General features: G+C 42.9%; 1 protein-coding gene and 1 long non-coding RNA gene across 5 annotated transcripts in view; one reads left to right on the forward strand and one right to left on the reverse strand.

Moving 5' to 3' along the window:
- The window catches only part of col27a1.L (collagen, type XXVII, alpha 1 L homeolog), a 314,667-nt gene extending 303,828 nt beyond the window's left edge, over positions 1-10,839 (forward strand). For all 4 annotated transcript variants that reach the window (XM_041573258.1, XM_041573257.1, XM_041573260.1 and 1 more), the window contains one exon: positions 8,846-10,839. In XM_041573258.1, the coding sequence (XP_041429192.1) occupies positions 8,846-8,992 (147 nt within the window). In that variant the 3' untranslated portion in view covers positions 8,993-10,839. The remainder of the gene's footprint in view (positions 1-8,845) is intronic.
- Positions 8,872-27,695, reverse strand: part of LOC108705042 — a 56,736-nt gene continuing 37,912 nt past the window's right edge. The window contains exon 3 of the long non-coding RNA XR_001933728.2: positions 8,872-8,986. This is a non-coding gene — a long non-coding RNA (uncharacterized LOC108705042). The remainder of the gene's footprint in view (positions 8,987-27,695) is intronic.

The raw sequence follows: 27,695 nt of genomic DNA on the forward strand, positions 1-27,695 counted from the left end.
TTTTGTCCCAGCTGCCCCCGGTCATGTGACTTGTGCCTGCACTTTAGGAGAGAAATGCTTTCTGGCAGGCTGCTGTTTTTCCTTCTCAATGTAACTGAATGTGTCTCAGTGAGACATGGATTTTTACTATTGAGTGTTTTTCTTAGATCTACCAGGCAGCTGTTATCTTGTGTTAGGGAGCTGTTATCTGGTTACCTTCCCATTGTTCTTTTGTTTGGCTGCTGGGGGGGAAAAGGGATGGGGTGATATCACTCCAACTTGCAGTACAACAGTAAAGAGTGATTGAAGTTTATCAGAGCAAAAGTCACATGACTTGGGGCAGCTGGGAAATTGACAATATGTCTAGCCCCATGTCAGATTTCAAAATTGAATATAAAAAAATCTGTTTGCTCTTTTTAGAAATGGATTTCAGCAGAATTCTGCTGGAGCAGCACTACTAACTGATTCATTTTGGAAAAAAAATGTTTTCCCATGACAGTATCCCTTTAAGCTTCTATTAGGATCAGTTTGCCTGGGAGTTCTGCAACGCACATAAATATTTTTCAGAGTTCCAACCAAAAAAAAAAAATACATAAATCCCGGTATGTAAATGTATTCAAAAACAAATTATAAGCACAAATATCTCTATTTCATGTAGAAAACTCCCAAGGTGAAGCAGGGGCTCAGCTGTCCCAGATCCTCAGCTCAGGCGAGTGGTCAATCCATATAGAACAATGAAAGGTATAGGGCACTCTGAGTCCCACATGCAGATCAGATCAGACTAAAAAATATCACTTAAATTAGTTTCTTCTTAACGGAAAAAAACACCAAGGCAGTTTTAACCTTAATTCCAAAGTATTTATTAAAATATTACTAACCGATTCTCTGCCTGGGCTCCTCTTCAGAAACGGCGACAGGGCGACGATTCATCGTGCGGCGCTTGATTTCGCCTCCTGGTTATCTCCCATAGAAGGCAGGGAGAAGAAATCGAGCGCCGCACAATGAATCGTCGCCCCTGTCGCATTTCTGAAGAGGAGCGCAAGCAGAGAATCGGTAAGTCATTTCTTAATAAAGACTTTGCCAATTTAAAGTTAAAACTGACTTGGTGTTTTTTTTTTTTAAGTCAAAATGAATTTTTTTTTAACAAAAATTTTTAATGGTCTTTTAAAGTATAAAAAAAATGATTTATTTAGACAATCATATTAAAGGAGAATTCAACCCTTAACTAAAAAAAACCCTACCCCCCTACCCTATGTAGACCCCCCGCCCTCCCCCCCAGCCTATCTGCTACCCCGGGCAAATGCCCCTAACTTTTTACGTACCCCTCAGTGCACATTCAGGGATCACAGTTCACGGCAGCCATCTTCCGGGTCTTCGGTAATCTGAGACTGAGACCGGCAAAGAGGCGCATGCACAGTTGGAGCAATTTTTGGCGCATGCACCAAAATAGACGGAAATTGCTGAAGCGCCTGAAGAAGACACAAAGATCCGGAAGATGGCTGCTGCGAACTGCGACCCCTGAATCTGCACTGAGGGGTAAGTAAAAAGTTAGGGCCATTTCCCCTGGGGGTCAGCAAGGCTGGAGGAGAGGAGGGTCTGCATAGGGTTGGGGGTAGGGTTTTTTTTAGTTAAGGGTTGAATTCTCCTTTAAGCTTTACGTGTTTCCTGTCCATAAGATTAAATTCTGGTATCATCTGTATGTGGGTCTCAGAGTACCTTTCATTATTCTATATGTAAATATATTACCCAGAAAGTTCCAATAGATTGCCATTTCTCAGAGTGTCCTATATGAACAAATAAATTGCATGTATGTATCCAAAAAATAAAAAAACAGTACAGGTATAGAACCCAGTATACAGAATGCTGGGGACCTGGAGTTATCTAGATAATGGACCTTTACGTCATTTGAATCTTCATAGCTTAATTCTACTAGAAAAACATTTACACATTACATAAACCCAATAGGCTGGTTTCGCCTCCAATAAGGATGAATTATATCTTAGTTGGGATCATATTGTCAATTTCCCAGCTGCCCCAAGTCATGTGACTTGTGCTCTGATAAACTTCAATCACTCTTTACTGCTGTACTGCAAGTTGGAGTGATATCCCCCCATCCCTTTTCCCCCCCAGCAGCCAAACAAAAGAACAATGGGAAGGTAACCAGATAACAGCTCCCTAACACAAGATAACAGCTGCCTGGTAGATCTAAGAAAAACACTCAATAGTAAAAACCCATGTCTCACTGAGACACATTCAGTTACATTGAGTAAGAGAAACAACAGCCTGCCAGAAAGCATTTCTCTCCTAAAGTGCAGGCACAAGTCACATAACCAGGGGCAGCTGGGAAACTGACAAAATGTCTAGCCCCATGTCAGATTTCAAAATTGAATATAAAAACATCTGTTTGCTCTTTTGAGAAATGGATTTCAGTGCAGAATTCTGCTGGAGTAGCACTATTAACTGATTCATTTAGAAAAAAACATGTTTTCCAAGGCCGGAACCCTTTAAGGACTGGAGTCCAAAACTGCACTGCACACTTAGGGTAAAGAAGGAAGGGGAAATTGGCTGGATTTATTGTCTGTAAAGCTGGCCAAAGATCAAGGATTCATACGATATACGGACCGTGTGTGGAGAGTCCCCACATTTTTCATCCTATGGAGATCGGTCGGACAGGTTAAAAGATTTCTGTCGGCTGCCGATAATATCTCTGCATCAGGGCCGGGCCAAGGTAGTTTGGCTCCCTAGGCAAGAGCTTCGATTAATACCCCCCATCGAGCACTACCATTTCCCACCTCACCATGACGATATTTAAATAAAGAAAACAAGAAAGTGTACAACACATTAATTTCATTTGTATAAATATGTAATGTTAACAAAAATAAGGTAACACACAATCACGTATAATTATAAAGGATTTTTTAAATAAACAAAAGTGGCTAAACTGATAAAGGGAATGGAAGGGCTCAGTTATGGGGAAAGGCCAAGTTAGGATTGGTTACATTGGAGAAGAGACAGTTAAGGGGGATATGATCACTATATATAAATATATAAGGGACAGTAATGAAATAGAGAAAGTACAGAGAAGAGCGACTAAGCTGATAAAGGGAATGGAAGGGACCAGCTCTACTCGCTGGACGTTTTAGCTATGTATCTGAAATTGAATTTTCAAGTGATCCGACCACCTTACTTTAAATCATCACAATTAAACATTAAACATAACACATAGAGCAGTGGTCCCCAACCAGTAGCTCGCGAGCAACATGTTGCTCTCCAACCCCTTGGATGTTGCTCCCAGTGGCCTCAAAGCAGGAGCTTATTTTTGAATTCCAGGCTTGGAGCCAAGTTTTGGTTGAATAAAAACCAGGTGTACAGCCAAACAGAGCCTCCTGTAGGCTACCAGTTCACATAGGGGCTACCAAACAGCCAATCACAGCCCTATTTGACATCCCATGGACTTTCTCATGCTTGTGTTGCTCTCCAACTCTTTTTACATTTAAATGTGGCTCACGAGTAAAAAAGGTTGGGGACCCTTGACATAGAGCAATGCAAGCATGAAAACGTGATTCCCCCAAAATGCACAGACATCATATTGGTAACTAACAAGACGTGAGGTTTCAAGCCCAGCGCAAGGATGAATAAAACCAGTGTCACAAGGACAGCCTGATAATTGACAGTTAATGCACAATGAATTCTTATTAACAGCCCTTATTTAGTAAAACATGTTTAGCTCTGTACATTATATACCGTACATCTAAAAGCTTATTGTTCAATCTCGGCAAATCTAGCATTTTTTGCATTTTAAAGTATTCTATTTTTTATAATAAATCATACAGAACAGTCCCAGGCAACACATCAGCCCAAGCTTACAACTGTAAGTGAATAATCACAGCGCACACAAATCACAGCTCCCACCCCCAGTTAGACCACACATAACCCTAATCAGCTCAGCACATCAGCCCCCAACACCCTCAGTCACAGCATAGTCACATGTCGCCCCACCAGAGGCCCAGATATTCAGAATTAATAAATGTGTCAGCTGCCATCATTCATCCACATAAAATTAGCCCCCCTTCTTGATTATCCCCCATAGACCAGTCCCAGAAGCCATTCTATTGCCCTAATGTATCTGTGCCAGCAGCCAGGCCAGGACTGGCAATCTGTGGGTTCTGGCAAATGCCAGAGGGGCTGCTATAAGGTGCCATAGAAAGTCAGTATTTAGTGGGCTGGTGGGGGCTGTTTGGGCCTCTATGTGGGCTGATTGGGCCTCTGTGTACTTGAAATGCCAGGGCCTATGCCAGCAGCCATCATATTGCCCCCCTCTACGGTGCCTTTGCCAGCAAGTACCAGCAGCCATCCATCATACATACAATCTTCAGTGGTGGCAGTGCCTGCAAACTGTGTGGAGTGTTGCTGCGAGTGCTGAGCCTGAGCCACACCAACACTAGGCCAACAACTCTCTGCCTAGTTCATGTCAGTGACGTCAGTGACGTGCCGTGCATACGCAACGCAAGACGCGATGCGCAACCGGACAGCATCTTAAGCTGCAGTAAATTGCCCACAGAGGGACAAGGTGAGGGGAGGGGAAGGTGAGGGCGAGGCGGGAGGTCCTGCCTGGAAATAAATAATTAAATAATCACTATTTTAAAAATTTTTTAAAAAAACGCAAAAGAAAATCAAAAAAAAAAAATATATATATATTTTTTAAAGTGCGCCCCAGGAAGCCGCCTACTCTGCCTTACCCCTTGGTTCCGGCCCTGCTCTGCATGTATTGCCGATCGGATGATTTTCAGTGGGAGACTGTCAGCAGCTTTTGTCGGACATAAACTTTCGTACAATTGCTGTCAGGGGCAGAACATCGGCTCATCTGTTCTTTTTCTACTTTATTTGTTTGATCAGAATGGTTAGTGGCAGGTCGGGAGATGGGGGAAGTCTGATCGTTCAAATCTTTGCATCTATGGCCAGCTTTAGTTGGAGGAGGTGGCTGGTGATTCAAGCCAGGGAGTCCATATATTTTCAAACTTGGCAAGACAGAACTTTATTTGCTTTAGTAGCCACAGAATGACACTGCCCAGAATTAGACAACGTGTTATCTACAAAGACCCCTAGATCCTTTTCATTTAAGGAAACTCCCAACACACTGCCATTTAGTGTATAACTTGCATTTATATTATTTTTACCAAAGTGCATAACCTGCATTTATCAACATTGAACCTCATTTTCCAGTTTGCTGCCCAGTTTTCCAGTTTAGACAAATCACTCTGCAAAGTGGCAGCATCCTGCATGGAACCTATAGTTCTGCACAATTTAGTATCATCTGCAAAAATAGAAACAGTACTTTCTCCAGGTCATTAATAAACAAGTTGACTACCGCCAGCTATTCATACCTGCATACTGCTAATGAAAAATGCCTTACCCTTTAAACAACACAGGGATTGTTTGTCCATATATTGCAATATATTTAAGCTGGCCAACTACGTCAGTCATCCCATATCTGGCCAGTCCTATGCTCAATTTTCATCTAATTCATTAAGAATTCTATTGCTTCATTATACATTTTACAAAGGGACTAAGTTTTACCTGCAACTTACTTGCTGCTTTCAAAGTAAAACTCCCAAACTTGGCTGCCCTTTTATTAGACACCAGTGGGATCACCTGACTATAGCTGGGAGGGGTGGGAGCTACAACATGGAGCTGGTCACTGCTCCTGTATAACTATAAACCCAGGGCAGCCATCAGGGGGGGGCAGGGGGGAGAGTTGTAGGGGGCCCCCCATCTTTCTGAGAGCTGCTGACTTTGGGAAGGCATGGATGTTTAAGGGTCCCTGGCCACCAATTTTCTTATAATGTGGGGGGGGCCCTGGCTACCAATTTTGGCCACCAATTTTTTTTTCTCATGTGGGGTCCTAGCCACCAATATTTTTTAATGGGGGGGCCCTGGCCACTAATGTTTTTTTATGGGGCCCCTGACCACCAATATCTTTTTACTTTTTATTAACATGTAGGAACCCTAGCCACCAATTGTTTGTTTTGTTTTTTTTACTGTGTGGTGGGGGGCGGACCTGTAGGTCGGGCTTGCAGTGGGCGTAGCCCAGGGGGCCCAGGAAATTTTGTTGTATGGGGCCCTGCGATTTCTGATGGCGGTCCTGACTATAACAAACAAGGGAAAGTTGTGCTCACAACTAATTTTTAAAACCATTAGGCGGTTAGTTAGTAAACTAAAGAAGTATGGTGTCACTACACGCCAGTATATGTCTATTACTAACACCTTCAGCACACAGGCAGCAGTATAGACCAAGTGGCAGATCATTTCACTAATGTGTCCAAATATTACTGCTATGGCTACGCAATTTCTTGTTTAAATGAGGCCTCGGAGAATAAGTCCAAACAGACTCCACTTCTCCACTTCCTAAACGCCATGTACACGTCCATCTCCAGGAGTGAATGATCCTGATCGCAAGCTAGCTACCTCAGAATGGATGTCAGGCTGAATTTGTCGGACCTCACACATTTTCACCTCACTAAATCTGGCCCTCGTTGCAAAAAGTTTGGACACCCCTGTTGTAGCCAGTTCTGTATCCAAGTACAAATACTATGTTCCAGGCCAACATTCCTTCATTTAACCAGTAACCTTCTGTGTGGCACTGTATCAAATGCTTTAGCAAATTCTTGTAAATCACATCCACTGCCATCCCACAATCAAGGTCCCTGCTCACCTTCTCATTCAAGGAAATGAAGTTAAGCAGGCCATAGATGTTGAGATTTTTAAAAGAACCGATCATCATCGTGAGACCACGATTTTCTCGGAAACGATCGTACGAATTGTCCATCAACTAAAAAGACCAATTTGCCAGGAAAACAAAGGGGAGCTGCCTGCTTGGCCCTGCAAACATAGATAGATTGCACTGGGACCGACAAAGATTTTTTAACCTGGCCAATCAATTTCCTGACAGACGTCGGCCGAAAAATCATAAGATCTTCGATCGTTCGAATACCACTAACCACACGATAATTTCGAAGGATTGGTCATCGGCAAGAGAAATCTTTGAGTCTATGGGGACCCTTAGTCTGGCAAGATCTATTATGCATAAAACCATGCTGGCACTAACTCATAGTATTATTAATCCTTCAAAAAGCTTTCCTACCACTGATGTCAGACTAACCGGCCTATAGTTTTGAGACGAAGAACGGGATCCCTTTTTGTAAAGATCTGTGTCTCCAAAGATGCCCCAGTAGCTCCCCATCTCCTTTTTCTGCTGATTCACTGCCCATGCTCTGTGCTGCTGTCACTTACTGAGCTTAGGAACCCAATCACAATATACAGTACACATAGAATAGAAATATTCACAATATAAGGCTGATTAGTAATTAATACAGATAATTACTACATAGCAGCACAGAAACCAGTGCAGTTAGCATCAGACTTTAATAATCAACCTTGTAGCATCAGCTTATATTACAGACCAACCTCATTTTCTGCTGGATAATTAGTGACGACCCCTAAGCTTAGCTTCTCAACAGCTGCTCAGAGCCCACTGAGCATGTGAGTGTCACAGACACTTTCCAAGATGGTGACCCCCTGTGACAAGTTTGAAGTCCTGGATCATTGCTGCTATTGACAAGCTGAAACTTTAGCCTCGTGCAATAAGTTCACTATATAAAATATGCCATTTTTAGCCCTATTCAATTTTTGATTTACTTCTCCTTTAAAGCTATGTAAGTGTCACAGCTAAAACCAGGCTGATAAAAGGAACAACATCATATAATCATAAGCTCTGGTAATAAGCAAAGTTGTTTTATTGTCTAATACAACAAAGGATGTTGAAGAAATAGAGGCCAGAGTCACATCGATAAAAGAGGTGGAATGTCAGTGATATCATCTAACCTGGGCCATTTTAAGGCATTGGTGGGCCCTGGGCAAAGAGTCAACTAGTGGGCCCCCCATACCCCTGGTGCAGGCAGCGGGCCAGAAAATTTTTAAAACCGGTCCCACCTCCCCATGTTTTCTCCCTCCATCTTCCTTCCACCCTCCGTCTTCCTCCCTCCATGTGTCCCCTCCTTCCGTCTTCCTCCCTGTGTGTCGCCTCCTTCCCTGTGTGCGTCTCCTCCCTCCGTCTCCCTCCCTGCATCTCGCCCGCCCCCTCTATTTTTCAGCGCAGTGGGTCCCCAAAAGCAGTGGGCCCTGGCCAGACAGCCCTTAACTTGCATTATTAAAGCGGCCCTGCATCTAACCATCATTTGCATTGTTCATTAACAATTCCATCATATATACAGACATGTTGAATAATACAAAGTAGGAGAAGTGCACAGAGAAGAAAGATAAACCAAGTTTAGTAATGCTATGACTTTGGAAAACCCTTTCTAGAATAGTCTTGGTGGGCTTTAACACATTTCAGTGAATCTCAGTATGATTAAGAGAAGGTCAAAAGCTCAAACTGTGTATCAGATACTGTTATGTGGACACTGTTATTAAGACAATCCTTGTATCATCTCAGAATCTTGTTTGTGCACCAGAATGGGGGACCCAATGTCCATCCCCATGCCCTGGCTACACAATTAAATGGTAAAGAGAACGGGGGAATGTGGGGAGAGCAGTGACATCTAGGAAGTGCTGAATGGAAAGTGAAAGTAATTGTCTGCCCGTCTCTATGCTTAAGGCAGGCAGACAATATTTGATTGACAGATCATATTTTTAAATGAGTTTTGAATGCTTAAATAAAAAAATAATTTGGATTTCATGCTTAATTAGAAAAGGACTTTTATTATACAGCTTTTTATGTCTGGGTGACAGGTCCCCTTTAAGAAAGTCATTCTATATAATGTAATTGCAATAACAATGATAACAATCCCGTACCTATTATATCTTGCAGGTGCAAGACGGACGCTGGCATCGGACCGTTCTTATCTTTCGAACCCGGGACCCGGCTCAGCTCCCGATTGTCGACGTTCTCAATCTACCGATACCGACTCCTGGCGTGACCATTCACCTGGAAGTGGGAAGTCTTTGCTTCCTTTGAAAAAAAAGAGTGGCATTTATTTCCTGAGACTTCTGAACTCTAATTTGTTCATCCCTAATCTAGTTTTATCCCTAAAGATGTCCACCCACCTTGCAACTAAAACAGGGTTGTCACCTGGCCGGTATTTTATTAATAGGGAAAAAAGATAAATATATAAGAAGGCCGGTATTTTTTCCCAGAAAAGGTGGCAACCCTAGAGCTACGCAGTTGTACCCAAGCTCCCCGACTTTGTAGCATGGCGATTAACGTGGGCTCATCAAGTGCAACAAAGACCAAAGGGATAAGGTATCGATCGCAAGCAACGAAAAAACAAACACAACAAAACAAAGACCGCGCTTCGGCGACGAGAAGAACGAAAACAGCCCGATCGTGCCTCCAACCTCCTAAATTAAAGCAAAAGCCCTTCAGTTACTCCCGTTCTGACAGTCTAACTGAAAACAAAAACATGGGGTAAAAGGCAGAGAGCATTGTCAAGTGCAATATGAAAAACAAAAGAAAAATAATAAAAAAAGATATCTATTTTATTTAACAGAATTAAGATTAGCGACTTCCCCGCCTTCCTCTTTTTCTGGAACTTGGGGGGTGCCAAAAATTGTTTTTTTTTTGTGCAAAGAGAAACGTGACTGGTGCAACAAGGAGAGGCTCAGCCAACCGGTGCTCCCTCCCACTGTGAATATCTCTGGTGCTTTGAAGCTATTTCTGAAGGTGCTGATGCCTTTCCACGCGTCTGTGGGAGGACACCGAGCTTTATCGTTATTTTATAATTATTATTATTATTATATAGGAAGCGCCCGATGCTTCCCGTTGTACAGACCCCTTCACCCCTGAGACGGGTATTCAACTACCAACCCAGAAATCTTGGGGGATACGTACCTCAGATGCAAACTTCCCCCTGTGTGTCCTCCCAAGGGATACTCCGGCAATTGATTCCGTGCCAAAACTAGCCCGGCGTGGCCACACGACTACATTCTAGACACCCCCTCCTACCTTACAGGGCAGAAATACAATGGCTCAGGGATGAAGGGGAAGTGGAAAAATAAATCTAAAATAAATGGTAAATTAAATTTTTAACAAAAAAGTTTTTTTTTTTTTTAATTTAAAATGTGTTTATATATATATATATATATTTTAAGGGAATATTTTTGTAGGCTTACTGGTGAATTTGTACCAAAGGAAATTTTATTCATAGGAACTCTGTGTCACTGCTCAGTTGTATAAAGTGCTTGCGGAAGCTGTATGAATTTCTACCTAAGGAATCGGCCGTATGTGTGTGTATACTGCTGCTCTTGCCCGTCTGTCTCGCTCTTAGCTCGGCCAATCGCCCCGGGCTTAGGGCAGAACCGTTTTGTTTTTTATTTAAGTGCAACCCCTCCCCTATTGCTACTTGCTCTGGCAAAATAATGAAGGTGCCTTAAACCCAACTGGCTTTGGAGTACGTTCTGTAGAAATGTTAGTTTCTATGTGTAAATTTGGAGCTAAAGAAGATTATATTGCTGTCCATGTCCATAATGATGTTGTAATCTAGGCTGTACTGTACTGAGAATACAATGTTCTATGTTTAGAAAGGTTTATTTTATGTCGTCAAAGGTTTTTATTTTTTCTTTTCTTCTCTCCTCCGACAACAGACAGAAACATTCTTCCAAATACCTCAACCCTATGATCTGGGGGCTCTTTCTAACCTCGCTTTATCACATCTCTTTCTTGCTTTATAGGTACATTCCTTTTTTTTTTTTTTTTTTTTTCCCCCTTTCTGCCCCTTTTCATCTGCCTGTTTCAGTGTTGGAATTTCACATTAACTTGGCAAAAAAAATAAATAAAACAATAAAAAGGAAACTTTTCAGAACAAGGCCACGCAGCTGCTTTCTTTGTGCTTTATTCAGCGGTGTATGAGGGGTCGTGGATCGGAAATCATTATTACCAAATCCAAAACCCTGATATGCATATTAAAATCTAGGGGTGCACCAAATTCAGGATTTAGTTTGGGATTTGACCTTTTTCAGCAGAATTCAGAATCATCCGAATCCTTCTGCCCAACCAAACGGAATCCGAATCCTAATTTGCATATACAAATTAGGGATGGGCAGGGAAATCACTTGACTTTTTGTCACTAAACAAGGAAGTAAAAAATTATTTCCCCTTCCCACCCCTAATTTGCATAAGCAAATTAGGATTTGGGTTCAGTAGGATTCTAGGGTTCGGCCAAATCCAAAATAGTGGATTCGGTGCATCCATATAATCTAAACAAATGTCCTTCCAAAACTGCCGTAGCTGAAAAATGGCCACCTCCAGGAATCCACAACTTTAAAGTGTCAGCTTTTCAGAGCCCGGCAAGGAGGAAAACTGCCGACAATGTACCTGGGGAGATCACTGGGCTCATAGTTGGTTTGGCCAAGTCAAACAATAAATTTGTGTGCATCCCTTTGATATGAACACATTTTCTATTTTCAAGTTCAATACAAATATATTTCCGATAAGTTTAAAAGGAGCAGAAAAGGTAAAATTGCTGGGAGGTGCCAAATTTTCGGCACCCCCGGTGATTATAATAACTTTGCCACCTGGCCGGTAAAAATGTTGGTTGATCCCAATGTTATTATTAGGGAAAAAAAGATAAATATATAGGAATGCCAGTATTTTTTTATCAATAAAAGGTGGCAACTCTAAATACTTCGCCTTTTTGTCCCGCTTAGGGGGCATTGAAGATGGATGGCGATTGCTCCGTGGTGCTGGTTAAAAAGTACCCTGAGCCTTTGCAGTTTTCTAACAGGAGCACTGGCCCAGGGTATCTAATAGATAAGCCATTCCTCCTTTGACAATATATTTTCCTTTATTTCAATAACAAACACTTTGCAAATAATGGAGCAACTGGCAGCTTTGGAACTCCCTACTTTATAGATAGTTTCAGTTTAGAATGGAGAAAGTAGTTGGAACATTCGCCCCTGACAGTGCTCATAGCGCTACAAGTAAAGGTTATTATAACAATAAAAATGCAATGTAAGGCTTTCTGCTGATATTCTGTAACATTCTCAGCTGTCCCTCAGTTTTGTGTTGGAGTTGCCATTTCCTTTGTTTTATTTTTAATGGGAGTTACTGGTATGTAATCCTTTTGCCCAGATCACCCGTTACAGCCAACACAAAGCCTGCACCCCCCCGCAGAATGCCCTGATGATCAACTGTGCCCGGCCAGATAGCACCCAAAGGCCTGTGCCTAGAGCTGCCGCACCTTTCTCTTCAGGGACTGACAGGACAGCCTACGCATCAATTTATACATTTGCCATTGAAAATCTATTATAGGGATGGGATCTGTTATCCAGAAAGCTCCCAATTACAGAAAAGCCGCCTGCCATTCTATCCAATTAGTCCAAATTTTTAAATACAATTTCCTTTTTCTGTGCAATAATAAAACAGTCGCTTGTACTTGATCCCAACTAAGATACAACGAATCCTTATTGGAAGCAAAACCAGCCTATTGGGGGTCATTTATCAACAATGGGCAAAATCACTGATTGGTTGCTATAGGTAACTGCCCGTGGGCAAACACAGTGTGGATAAATGAGCCACATTGTGTTTTATTAAGGAAATTATTTACTACACTCCAAATGTATCTTTTTTTTTTTATTTAAGGAAAAAAAAAACACAACCAAACTCCCATGGCTGATTTTACCTTATTTATTAATTTAAAAACTATAATTAATTGGATCATGAAAAAACTGGACAATCAAGCGAAAATCCCAGATCGCTCCATTTTTGGGGGGTTTTGCCCGAAAACCCAGAATTTTTTCAACCTAAACCCAGCTTAGGCCACAACAACATCAAATTGTGATAGGTGCGTCTCCTCAGTGCTGGGCCTCGCCGGGAGCTGTGCCGAATAGATGCGCGTGCGCATTAGCGTGAATAGGAACGCTCACAGTCGGCAAAAGGGCAGAGAGGGGACCGGACTAGGGAGAGGAGGAAGAGAAGGTACATGTCTGGCGCCCCCCAGCTTTGCCCCCTAGGCACATGCCTACTCTGCCTACCCCTAGTTCCGGCCCTGCCTCTCCCATTGACTTATACAGGACCTCCCGGCACTCAGAGGAATCCACAGGGCCCATGACTAAGTACCATGCAGGTACGAAACAAGTAGGGCCTATGGAGATGCATTTATCATTTTAATTATGATCAATAGACGTTTTTTAACCTATACTTTTGGCCCTGTGGATCCCTCTGAGTGCCGGGTAGCCCTATCTTTTTGTGCCACTCCCTGGGGGTCTGGGGCTGGTGTACCTGTCATGCTTGACAAAGGTGGTTACTCCGAAAACGTTGCATAAATCATTGAAATTTTCACGCAGACCTGAGTGCCGTCAGGTTTTTCTACGCTGGTGTACCTGTACCACATGATCAACTTGGTGAGCTATTTACCTTTTCATTCTGGAGCACCACTCATTTTTTGTTGTATTATCCAGGACCTCAACGGCGGATTTTCACATTCAGGATTTTTGCTGAATCGAGGGAATAAAAAATCTCAAAAATGTTTTGTTCCAAACAAATTTGAGTTTTTGCCCCAAAAAAGCCAACCACATAAATTTCACATTTAATAAATAACCCTCTTAATGTTTACATAATTTTCTAGAAGATTTTAGGTATGAATATACAGATTAAGGAAAAAGATCCATTCTCTTTAAAACCTCAGGTCCCATACCCGAGGAAAGAAAGATTAACCCCTGATCCCTCCCCTAGTATATATCGTCTGGCTCCACCTACCATCCTCAGTTCTTTGTCCTGCCTCGGAGGTGTAGGACGGAAAAATGTATTTTCTAACTTTTTTTTCTTTTATTTAATTCTTTCATCCTAAAATTCACATCCGAGATTAGGATTGGAGGCATGCTGAACTGTCTCCCAACGTAAGGGATTCTCCCTCTTTGCTGGCAGTTGCAGCAAAAGGAGATCTCCAGAATTACAGTGGATGGCAACAGACATACTTACTATAATGTCTTCCAGTTGGGCCGTTTTCCCTCCTTGCTGGCAGCGAGTGGAATTGGCCACACAAGCACCAGATAAGGGACAGCTGGACGGACACGAGGTGCCGGACAGTTGTCACGACGCAACAAATCGCGGTGACGCTGAACGCACGACGCGCGTCACCAGCAAACGAGGGCCGCAGCAGTCAGATAAACTGCACGGAACTCTTACACAAGTGTATTGACGCACATTAACTTCAGTTATTGTCCTGTCCGTGAAGCACAATTTATTGGTACAGGAGACAAGGTGCCTTCTCCACATACAAGTCGCTTGCCCCATAGAGGAAGAATTTCTTCATGGAAAGGTCAGATTCTCTCAGGGAATTGAGGGAAGATATTCAAGTGGCAAGGTCCACTACAAAGCCTGCCAAAAAGACTGAGAAAATAGTTAAATATAAGGAAGGAATTGAAGTCGGAAATTAATTACTGTTCTGACTGAGAGCCCACAGAAGCCCCTATCTTGTCACCACAGCCCCCCCACTTCAGAGAGCAATTTTGTCTTCGAGGAAAATCCCCATAGTGAAGAGGAACAACGCCGGAGTAACGCCAACTCCCCCCAAGTGACAAAAGACAGTTCAGCTCCAATATTACAGGAGCAACCTGGAACATCCCAGTTCCCTCCACAATTTGGAGATTTCCTTGAATGGATTAAGTCCACCTTTCAACCCACTCCACAGGGCATAACCTCTAATTGAAAGTGCAAGGCTCAAGAGAGATCCTCCGATTTTTCAAACCCAGAGGAATCTCTCCTAGATGAGGCAACTGGCCTAATGAGTGTTTCTGAATGACAAGCTTCAGATTACCAAGAGTCTGACTCTAACAGTGACTCAGATACAGAACATCCAAATAAGTTGGCCAAACCAGAGGTCTCTAGCAAACTGTTTAAAGCAACGATGGAGACTTTGGAGATCAAAGATGAGACGGTGACAGTGTCTAAAGCAGATAAGAGTGCTAGGAGTACACCAAAAGAAAGCACCTTCTTTTCCAGTGTTTAGACGACGAATGATCTCAGCCAGATCGCCGAGCGACATTACCCAAACGCTTCTATAATACTTACCCTGTTCCTGAAGAACAGCGTAAAATATGGGATATAACCCCAAGGGTCGATTCTGCAATTTGTTTATCTAAACAGACCACCCTTCCAACAGAAGAGGCAACTTTTAAAGAGCACAGTGGTTGCCAGAAGAGCGTTATGGCTCCGTCACTGGTCAGGTGACACCGCATCTAAAAACAAACTTCTTAACTTAAAATACTCAGGAGATTCCCTGTTTGGGTCAGAACTAAGGCAGATAATTACAAATGTGACTGGAGGCAAGAGTACCTTCCTCCCAACTGGAAAAAAGGGCAGATTCAAACAAACTAACAGGTTCCATAACAAAAGACAAATTGGAATTACCGTTCCTTTCGATCCTCCTCATTCAGGAATAGTAGCTCACACCAGGGGGCAACCAAGGGCAGACCACAATGGCAGCACCCAGCCAGACAATCTAGGAAGCCTGCCCCCCAGAAACTTGTATCATCATGACTGTCCTCGACTACACTCCGAGGCTCGGGTAGGGGGGTGGCTGAGTCACTTTCAATCCCATTAGGAAACGCATGTAGAAGATCAATGGGTTCGACAAATAATAAAAACCGCCTACAAGATCCCTTTTGCCACCATGCCTCCAAGACGCTTTGTTCCGTCAATAGTTCCCCATCCAAGCAATATCCACCTTATTACAAGCAGGAGTTATTGTTCCAGTCCCAGAGCCACAAAAATTCAGAGGCTTTTATTCCAACCTTTTCTTGGTAGCAAAAAAAGAAGGCTCCTTCAGACCGGTCCTAAATTTAAAAAAGCTGAACAAATTAATTTACAACAACAAATTCAAAATGGAGTCGGTATGCTTAACCATAGCCTTTATGGAACCAAACAACTACATGACGTCAATCAACTTAAAGGATGCCTACCTGCATGTACCAGTACATCCAAAGTCTCAACCGTTCGATCTGCAATCAGGGACCAACATTTCCAGTTCACAGCCTTGCCCTTCGGTCTCTGCACCGTCCCAAGGGTCTTTACAAAGATCCTGGCACCAATCATGGCTTACTTACGATGCATAGGAATCCACATCCTACCTTACCTAGACTACCTACTTTTGAAAGTTCAGTCGTCAAGACAGGCAGCAACAGACCCAGATGTTTGCATACAAGTCCTCAAACAGCACGGCTGGTTGATAAACCACCACAAGAGTTCCCTAATTTCATCACAGCCAGTTCAGTTCCTGGGTCTAATATTCGACTCCAGACATCAAATTGTTCAACTCACAGCGGACAAGACCCGAACAATTATTATCAACACTCAAATGTTCCTACACAAGGAAGCAGTGTCAGCAGCAGATTGTCTCCAACTACTGGGATACATGGTAGCAGCACTAGAGTCCATACCGTATGCCAGGTTCCACATGTGGGCATTGCAACGCAATTTCCTACATCATTGGAAAAAATATCATCAAAACTTTCAACAGACAATCCCCCTGTCCACAACAACCAGGGAAATTCTCTCCTGGTGGACAGTCCAAGTACACTTGACTGCAGGCAGAAGCTGGGCTCAGCCAAACTGGGAAGTAGTGACAACCGACTCCAGCAAGTTCGGCTGGGGCGCGGTATACAACACACTCACCCTGCAGGGCCGCTGGACGCATCAGGAATCACAACTACCAATAAACATCCTGGAGCTGGGAGCAATAGTGCTAGCTCTTTATAGTTGGACAGACAGGCTGCAATCACGACCAGTACGGATACAGTCGTACAATTCCACAGCAGTTGCTAACGTCAACAAGCAAGGGGAAACGAGAAGCAACCTGGCGATGCAGGAAGCAGTAAAAGTGATGACTTGGGCAGAGAAGACGGTTCCGGATATATCAGCAGTTTTCATACCCGGAGTCCTAAACTGGGAAGCAGATTTCCTCAGCAGACAGACTATAGACCAAGGGGAATGGGCCTTGCAAGACGAGATGTTTGCCCAGTTGGTGCAGAGATGGGGAATACCAGACATAGATATCTCAGCATCCAGGCACAATTTCAAACTTCCATGCTACTGCTCCAGAACCAGAGATCCGAGAGCAGCGTTCACAGATGCGTTGGTGATTCCATGGAACTTCAACAAAGTGTATGCGTTCCCACCTCTAGCAATTCTTCCCAGAGTAATTGCCAAGATAAAGCAGGAATGAGTTCCAACTATACTAATCGCACCACATTGGCCAAATGGTACACGGACCTGATCAACACGTCAGCTTCCAGGCCGTGGCGACTACCTCTAAGACCGGACTTACTCACTCAAGGTCCAGCCAGGCACCACAATCTAGCCATGCTGCGTTTGACGGCCTGGCACTTGAGACCCAGCTCTGGTCCCAAGAAGGATTTTTGACACCGGCCATAAAGATACTACTTCAGGCTCGGAAACCTTCCACAAAGAAGGCATACCACAAAGTGTGGCGTACCTTTAGAGACTGGTGTTCGGCCAGGCAGATAACTTGGAGTGACAGCACTATACGAGTAATCACAGAATTTCTTACAGACGGTTTTGCTAAATGACTGGCACTCAATACAAATTTTGGACCTTTCAGCACTGTCAAACACTAATGCGTTCCTTCCAGCTTCACTGCACTCTTCCCCCAAAAGCAAGAAAAATTGGCAAGCATCTAAAAAACAGTACAGCCGGCACAAATACAAGTTTCTCTCCCGAGAACATTACTAACAGTCTGGGGACTCCTGTGTGACCAAATAACCATTCACAGCCCATTACATAAACAGGGATCGGATTAGAACTCGGTCTGATGAAATTGAGACATTCCACCTATCCTCAAAAATCACAAGAGAACAAGATCTAAAGTACTCAAATATCCGTTTTTAGTAAAAATCCCAAGTTTATTAGTATACTGGATAACAGGTCTCATATCTGTATATGTTATTTAAGAAACATGTGAGATTTTGTTTAAAACAATCCAGAACTAGAAACGGCATCAAGAAACAGGGAACAAGTCAAAGATCAATGGCACAGTGTGAATACAGGCATGGGACCTGTTATCCAGAATGCTCTGGACCTGGGGTTTTCCACATAATGGATCTTTCTGTAATTTGGATTTTCATACCTTAAATCTACTAGAAAATCATTAAAGCATTAAATAAACCCAATAGGCTGGTTCTGCTTCCAAAAAGGATTAATTATATCCTAGTTGGGATCAAGTACAAGCTACTGTTTTATTATTACAGAGAAAAGGGAAATCATTTAAAACATATTTAGATTATTTGGATATATAGAGTCTATGGGAGATGTACTTTCCGTAATTTGGAGCTTTCTGGATAATGGGTTTCTGGATAACGGATCCCATACCTGTACCTGCCTGTGAGCTGATCTCATTACTCCATCCCATGACATTGTCTTCTGAAACAGATGTGTAAATGGAATAATAAAAAGTACAGGTATAGGATCTGTAATCCGTAAACCCGCTATCCAGAAAGCTCTGAATTATGGAAAGGCCGTCTCCCATAGACTCCATATTATCCAAATAATTTAAATGAAAATGATTTCCTTTTTCTCTGTAATAATAAAACAGCAGCTTGTACTTGATCCAAACTAAGATATAATTAATCCTTATTGGAAGCAAAACCAGCCTATTGGCTTTATTTAATGTTTAAATGAATTTCTAGTAGACTTAAGGTATGAAGATATACAGAAAGATCCATTATACGGAAAACCCCAGGTCCTGAGCATTCTGGATAACAGGTCCCATAACCATGACCTTTCATTTACACCACTGCTCAATGTTTTATATGAAGGAAACAAAAATACACATTCTATCATTTTATTTTCATTTACTGTAGATTGAATGGTAATTCAGCAGAGGAGAGCTGAATGCATAAAGTAGGTTTTGTGTTGATTTAAAAAGAAAAGAAAAAGGACCGCAACCAACTCTCCGCTCTCCCCTCAAGGCAGGTGCTCAGTCAGACAGTGTCCCCACTGTACATACACCAAAAATCAAAAAAGCAGACGGCACTTCTGGAAAAGGGGGGGTTTATTGGAGTTCCTGCTGGAAAATCCTAACGCGTTTCGGGAGTTATCCCTTAGTCATAGGTAACCTATGACTAAGGGATAACTCCCGAAACGCGTTAGGATTTTCCAGCAGGAACTCCAATAAACCCCCCCTTTTCCAGAAGTGCCGTCTGCTTTTTTGTGTTGATTTACTCCTTTTTTCTGATCACGCCTACTTCCGATGCTTCCGGTTTACAATGACAGCACTTCCTGATTATTGATGGTCAGCGGGTCGCGGGTCTGGGTTGCGGATAAGGGACTTGCAGGTCCGGGTTGCAGGTTGCGGGTACGGGTTCCAAAAAATGGACCTGGGCAGGACTCTACTTCAGGGATATCCAAAAAGATTAAGCTGATGCGCACAAAGCTTCCTGTATATAGTTGTTCTATTTTGGAATATTCTATTTTCCCCAGGGAAAGTTTAACCCGGGATTATGATAAACAATATCGCCAGGGTTGGACCGAGACAAGTGCAGCACAATCACACTTTTCCATGTACGATTATAAAGACGAGGCTGGATAGCCTAAACAAAGCCAATATCAACAGAAACTCCTGCCACTCCAAGCTAATGGGTGCTACAAACAAAAACGGGGTCACTCGGTGTTATTTATAAGTATCTACACTCCATCACTGCAAAAACCTGGGCGTTATACGTTTAACCCTGTACCTGCCAAAACACAGTAACACCTTGCCGTAAACCGCAGAACCCACCTACAAGTGCAATCCACCTACCTGTAAAATCCATGATGCTGGAACAGCGCATATTTCCTTATCCCTGGCACTTACAACTACTGTATTTTACTGTAGCAAAAGGGAAATTGGATGAAACAATATTATTTTGCCCCAAAAAAAAAGCTACTGGTGAGAATGCCGGGAGAGGGTGCACGTGTTTAATCGTACACTTGCATAACGAACAAGTCTCCTGGGAAAATCCACAGGCGAATAATAGTGCTATATATATATATATATATATATATATATATATATATATATATATATATATATATATATATATATATATATATATATATACCAAGCAAGAGAAGGATCCGCACTCTCAGGTCTTAGATGCTGAATAAAAAGTTTTATTAAAACATGCGAGTCTGACGTTTCGGCCTCCTCCGAGGCCTTTCTCAAAGTGTATATAAGAGTATATATATATATATATATATATATATATATATATATATATATATATATATATATATATATATATATAGTACTTGACGCATAGTGATGATGATGATGATGATGATGCCGTCAGCCAATTAGCCTTTCCCGCCATCTAGGGTATATAAAGCCTTCATTGTATACATGTCTGTACTTTGAGAAAGGCCTCGGAGAGGCCGAAACGTTAGTCTTTTTAAAATAAACCATTTTTTTACTTTTAAGACCTGAGAGTGCGGACCTTCTCTGTTGAATTATATATATATATATATATATATATATATATATATATCTCTATTGCAGCAGAGTTTCGGCAGATGTTTCTATTAAAAAACAACCAGGGGGAAATTTAGTATGCAATGTAAAAAAAAGCCACGGAATAAGTCTCACACACACATCGCAATGGCGTAACGTTTTGCCCGTTTTTTCTTAACTTCTGCCGGAACTTAATTACAATGGTCTGAAGCGGTATAAAATAACGGTGGCAAATCTGGCATTTGCATGGCGTAAAATAGCACTCAACTTGATAAGTCCCCCGTTTATTTTACAAAGCTTTTTACACTGTTTTTATGGCACATTTAGTTTTACACAGCACCTAGTGTACGGATTCAAACTTTGCTGAAAAAATTTTGCACTTCAGTAAATATGTTCCTACAGTGGCCCACTCCCCCTCAGGGCCCGCCGGAGATCACACTGCAGCTAAAGCTGTAAAGAAAATGCACATCCGGTAGATGGGGGGGGGGGCAGGGGCCCAGGTGCTCATCCTTCATCCTTGATTATTATTAGAGGCTGAGTATAGGTAGTCAGCTTCTGGGCAGCTGGATAACACTAGGGGTCCTTTATCATGCACAAATTGCAATGTGGGGGGGACAAAAAAAAGCAACAATGAAGACTGCGATACTAAAAGCTGTACTGGGAGAGGCAAGAGGCATCCCACCCTTCTGCTCCCTAACTTTTGTGTCACTGAGAAAAGCAAGTTAGGGTGCAGCAGGTGCTGGGCTGAGGCAGGTCAAGCCAAGTGGGCGCCCTAGACCACCTCGCGTCCCCCTGCTCGCCTGCGCTATTTTGTTGCACACATGGGGGGTAGCAAGCGAGCGGGCAAGCAGGAGCAACAGAGCCTGCGCTAGGAGTAGGCAGACGACTATTTAAATGGTAGCTGCCCAACACACCCCCAATCATTGTGCACTTGGCAGTTGCCCATTCTGCCTACCCCTAGTTCTGGCCCTGGTGCTTGGGCATTTAAGGGGGTTATTCACGAGAGGGCGTGGACGAATGTAGAGCAGGGAGGACCCGTTAAACAGCCCATAAATATTGCATCCCAAGGGCACAAACTCACCCACAGGACCCCCTTACAGTCCGCCAACGACCCAGCGCGAGGACATGGGCAGAAACCACGCTCAGGCGCCAAAACCGAGGTGCATGCAGGTAGACATGGGAGAGTCACTCAACTCATTACATTATAAGCGCACAAGCAGCACATAAATTGGAGAGCTTCACCAGAGATCCCAGAGGCAGGGATAGGGGCAGTGCTGATACCCGTGAATCAGACACCAACGGAGCTAGCATGCAAGGGCCTCAGGAGCATGAGGAACTGGGGGAAGGCACAAGCCAGCAGCAATCAGGGCCAGCAGAGACTGAGAGCTTGGCACTTAATGCCAGCTCTATTATGCCGGGAACATAACACACTTGCAGAGATTGTATCCCTACTGAACAGTAATCATGCCACTACTATTGGGACAATAGATGAGCTCCAACCAAATTTTAATATACTCAGGCATGACATACAGAATATCAGGGAATGCGCTGAAGAGGTCGAGAGACGAGTTGGGGAGCTTGAAGACACCGTCAATCCTATCCAAATGCAATCCATGGCACAAAGGCTGTCTAACATGGAGGTGAAAGCAGACGATCTTGAGAACAGACTACAACGAAATAATATCAGACTGCTTGGCCTACCAGAGAGAGCAGAGGGTGGGCGTCTGGAAGCTTTCCTAGACCAATGGCTACAGAGCACCTTTCTGTCCATAAGATAGGAAACAAGAAAAAAGGACCGCTACTGCTCCCCACAGGTACTCCTCCAGGTGCTCTGTCAAGCAGTATCCGACTGCTAAGCATACAATAAGTTGAGGAACAAATTGACGGCACTTCTGGAAAAGATTTATTACTGCTGTATGTCCTGACGCGTTTCGGGAATTAATCCCTTAGTCATAGGCTAAGGGATTAATTCCCGAAACGCGTCAGGACATACAGCAGTAATAAATCTTTTCCTTTCTGTCCATAACCTCTTCTACATTTGCAATTCAACACACCCATAAGGTGCCAGGCAGAACTCCCCTGCCGGTTGCCCAGCCAAGACCCATGATCGCACAACTCCTCAACTACAGGGACAGAGACAAAATCCTACGAGAAGCTCGGAATAAAGGAGACATCATGTATGAAACCTCTAGGATCTCCATCTACCCAGACTACTCGATTGAAATACGTAAACGACGCATGACGTTTGCAGATGTTAAAAAGAGGCTAATCCAACTACAGCTACCATATGCAATGCTTTATCCAGCTAAACTGCGGGTGGTGGTAGACAACGGTCAAACCCACTTCTTCACAACAGCTCGAGAGGTGGGCGCATGGTTGGAACGTCGGCCCGGAACATCTCCTCGCAGATAAGTATAAGTTCCAACACAACACAGGTAAGTTGCTCATCAATAGTCGAGTAAAACAATACCTTGGGATGCACGCATATATATTTTGTGAGGGTGCCGGAGAGAGGCCAACACCTAACTTTGTCACCGGATAACTTGTCTTTACCAATTGAGACTCTGGTCTTGTCACTTTTACTCATTTGAGCAGTTCTTGGGAGTCAGATCCACTACAAGTTGGGGTTGGTGGTGGATAGGGTGGGTTCTGGGAGTTTTGCACGGCCACGATGAACTTGGTTATGAATCCCCAGGACAGACTCTACTATCACTACAGTTAATCATAACTGGCACTACAACGGGTGCTGCTATAATATGGTTGGACAGAAGGGAAAGGGAAGTCACACTGCATATCATTTTATATATGTTTTTCAAAGTATAAGATTAAGGTAATGTTTTGGAACGTTAGGGGCCTGGGGGACCAGATAAAAAGGGGTCTGGTTATCAAATTTCTGCGGAAGCAAAACCCGCACGTTATAATGCTCCAAGAAACTCATTTACTGTAGATGGGAGTAAGCTGATGACTCTTAAAAAAACATGGGTGGCAGCAGCACATCATGCACCTTACTCCAGCTATTCCAGAGGGGTATCCATCCTTATAGCAAAAACTTGCACCTACACTCTCTGCAATGTCATATCCGACCCTGGGGGACGTTTTTTACTAGTACATCTATCTATTATGGGTAAGCAATGGACAATTACCAATGTGTACGTCCCACCACCCTTTGCAGACAATATACTATACACGGTTATGAACAAAATATCCACATTGCCCATGGCCCCCATAATTATCATGGGGGACTTTAACAATGTACTTGATAAAGATCTGGATAGGCTACCTACACCCTCCAGGAATGATCAGGCAATGTGTAAGATCTTTAACAGATCTGTATAGAGCTCGGCATGAAGGGGTAAAACAATTTACTTGTTTTAATTCTGCCCAGAACACCACCTCTCATATTGATCTATCACTGGGATCCCCAGAGGTAGCCAGGGCAACTACAGAAATACATATACTGACCAGGGGGATCTCTGACCACTCCCCCATTAGTCTCAGCATACAGATTAGCCCCGAACCCCAGGATAATGTATGGCGACTGAGCCAACACTGGATTAACCATCCAGATCTGGTAACACCCATGGCTACTGCAATCATGGAATTTTTGGCTCTAAATGTAGGACCAGCAACTGATTCAATAGTATGGGACGCCTTAAAGGCATATATCAGGGGAGAATATTCCATGCTAATAGGGACGATTAAGAAACAGGCCAAGGCTCACATAGAGGGGAAGCAACAGGCCTCAGAATTAACAGAAGCTCAATACATAACCAATCCAAACCCGGACACCATGGCACCATGGCACCATGGCGCACAAGCAGCCCTCCTTTTAGCTCAAACAGAGGCAGTAAAAAAAAGGATATTGTATCAAAAAACAAATGTACTGGACATTACTGAACACTCCTATAACATCCCAAGAAATTGCAGAAGGCATTAAGTCTTTTCCAAGGGGGAAAACACCAGGGGCAGATGGGTTCCCCATGGAGTGGCATAGACTATATCAAAAGGAGTTGACTCCCCACCTGGTTAAACTATTTAACAACGTTGGGGGGAGTGCATTACTGCTGGAGTCTATGAACAAGGCCTTGATTATAGTCCTACCAAAGCCAAATAAAGACCTTCAGGAATGTGCATCCTACAGACCAATATCACTAATGAACTGTGATGCCAAAATACTAGCAAAAGTCCTAGCCAGGCACCTTAATACAGTTATCACGCAAATAATAGACATAGATCAGTCAGCCTTTATTCCTTTGAAGACCACAGATATAAATATCAGAAGGCTCTACACTAATCTGGCGGTGACTCACGATAACTCTGATACTAGTCATTGCTACCCAAGATAATGAGAAAGCGTTTGACTCGGTGGAGTGGCAGTACCTGTGGGCAGTAATGAAATGCATGGAGTTCCCTGACAACTTCATGAAATGGGTGCAGATGTTGTATAGGGCCCCGGAAGCCTCTATTCGCACAAATTGTAACTCCTCACGCCTGTTTAAGCTGCACAGGGGGACTAGACAGGGGTGCCCTCTCTCTCCCCTTTTCTTTGCAGTGGCTATGGAACCACTGGCATGTATGATAAGGCAATCGACTAGGAAAGAAGGGCTCAAAAAGGGGTGAATCACTGAAAAAATATCTATGTTTGCAAATGACACATTACTATACCTAGCCAATTCAGAACGGGACCTGAGGGCTGCACTAGAAATTATAAATGTACATTCCTCATACTCGGGCCTGAAAGTTAATTGGAGTAAATCAGCACTCTTTCCACTAGACCCATTACCTGAACCTCTACCGATTCTACCTGAAGGCTTACTCTGGACGAGTAAATGCAAATATTTGGGTATTAGTATTCACAAAGACCTGGGTAAATTTGTAGAGCTAAATTTAACGCCCATAGTACAAGGATTGGAGCAGAAAATTAAACAATGGACAAGTCTACCGCTATCCCTAATCGGGCACATAAACCTGTTCAAAATGGTAATGCTTCCCAAGTTTACTTATATATATTTAGGCAATCCCCTGTAAGGATACCAAACAACTGGTACTGGTACCCTTCTACGCCAAAAATAGCTATGGCAAAACTCCAACTCCCAGTGCAGGCAGGAGGGTTGGCAGCCCCAAACCTTTTTTTATATTACCTGGCTGCAAAGCTTGCCATAGCAAAAGGGTAGTCAACCCCATCTCCAGATAACCCTTCCACACGCTTAGAGGGGCCTATGAAGAACTCAAAAACCTCCTCTACCGAGGATGTCACTATGCCATTAATGCAACGCCACCTATGAGAGACGTAGTGTGGGCATGGCACATAGCCCAGTGTCTCCTTCCCAAACTAGAGGATCACTGCTCAGGGCTCACACCCCTCTGGTGTAACCCCAAACTACCCCACTTACAAACTATACCGGACCCTCAAGCGTGGGCCCACTACCAGATAAAATACTTACAAGATATAATGGTAGAAGGTAAACTACTGGATATTCAAACCCTAAAGAGAAATATGATCTACCCAATAAAATGTTTTTTAGATATATCCAGCTCAGGCATGCCATACACTCCCAATTTCGAGGGGTGACACTAACTACCTTGCCTACCCAACTAGAAGAAAGGGCGCTAGCTAATTCGCACACAAAAACAATGTCCAGTTTCGACGCATTCTAATTACCGCTGGAAAATCCCCACTGGGTAAACTTTTTGAAAAATGGCGCAATGATATACCTGAGCTGGAACTTGAGGACTGGAAGGAGGTCCTGGGTTCAATCTTTGACCATATGGTTGCATCCAGAGACAAAATGGTGCAATATAAATTCTATAAATTCCTGCATAGAGCGTATCTTACCCCAAGTGTACTAGCTAAAATATCCCCAACCCAGGTGGATGAGTGCCCCCGATGCCACCTCTCACCAGCAAACTTCATACACATGGTATGGTCCTGTACTAAGATACAAAGGTTTTGGAGCGCGGTAGCACAATTCGTTTCCGATATGATGGACTTTCCAATTATGGTAGAACCCCTGGGAATGCTACTGAACCAAGTAACTGAACTAGCACCGACGGTAGTGGAGAAAGCACTGATTTCTATCATGTTTGCTTAAGCCCGTAAATCCATCACCATGAGATGGAAGGCGCAATCAGCCCCAAGTATACAATTTTGGGAAACCCAGATCATGCATGCAGTACCACTGTACACACTTCTTTATGCAAGAAGGGGATGCCCGGCTATATTTGAACAAATATGGTCGCCATGGATAGATATACACGATGGTCATAATCGATACCCTAATGAATGATAAAGACATGAAGAGAGAGTGTTCACCTATCCCTCCAAAACTCTTTATTGTAGCGAGTAGGACGTAATGTATATATAAAGAGGCGGTACACAAGTTAAGTTAGGTTAGATTTATTGGCGTTAGTCTAGCAATGTAACAGTGAGAATATACAAAATGAATAACAGTACATGTATGCAATAAAACTGTAACAAGCTGGTGTAAACTGTTAAATGGTATAGTAACTGGGATTTATGGATAAGCTATGTACACCTGTATATTAACAAAGTCAATGTACTTTATTCAAATAAAGCATTGTTAAAAAAAAAAAAATAAGGGTTGTTCCCCTTTGAGATAGCTTTTAGTATAGAGATTGTAGAGATTGATATTTTGAAACAATTTGCAATAGGTTTTCATTTTTTATTATTTGTGTTTTTTGAGTTTTTTATTCAGCAGCATTTTAACAGTCTGGTAGGTAGGGTCCAAATGACCCTAGCAACCATGCATTGATTTGAATAAGAGACTGGGATGTGAATAGGAGAGGCCTGAATAGAAAGATGAGTTATAAAAATAACAATACATTTGGAGCCTTACAGAGCATTTGCTTTTTAGAAGGGGTCAGCGACGCCCATTTGAAAGCTGAAAAAAGTAAGACGAAAAAGGCAAATAACTATAAAACTATACAAAATAAATAATGAAACCCAATTCAAACGTTGCTTAGAAATGGTCATTCTAGAACATACTAAAATGTTACTTTAAAGGTGAACCACCCCTTTAAGGAGCAATTGAAGCCCCTGACACAGGGCTCTGCTCCTCGTGCATCCGGCATGAAAAATGCAGCTTATTCTGGGAACCAAGTGCTTCTTAGATGTTCAAGCACATGTGCCCCTGGGTAGAGTAAATATCCCCTACTGAGTGTAGACTAAGGCTATGGGCAAGAATATGGCAGCTGACA

Source organism: Xenopus laevis, chromosome 8L, assembly GCF_017654675.1.
Source record: "Xenopus laevis strain J_2021 chromosome 8L, Xenopus_laevis_v10.1, whole genome shotgun sequence".
Classification (NCBI taxonomy): Eukaryota; Metazoa; Chordata; class Amphibia; order Anura; family Pipidae; genus Xenopus; species Xenopus laevis.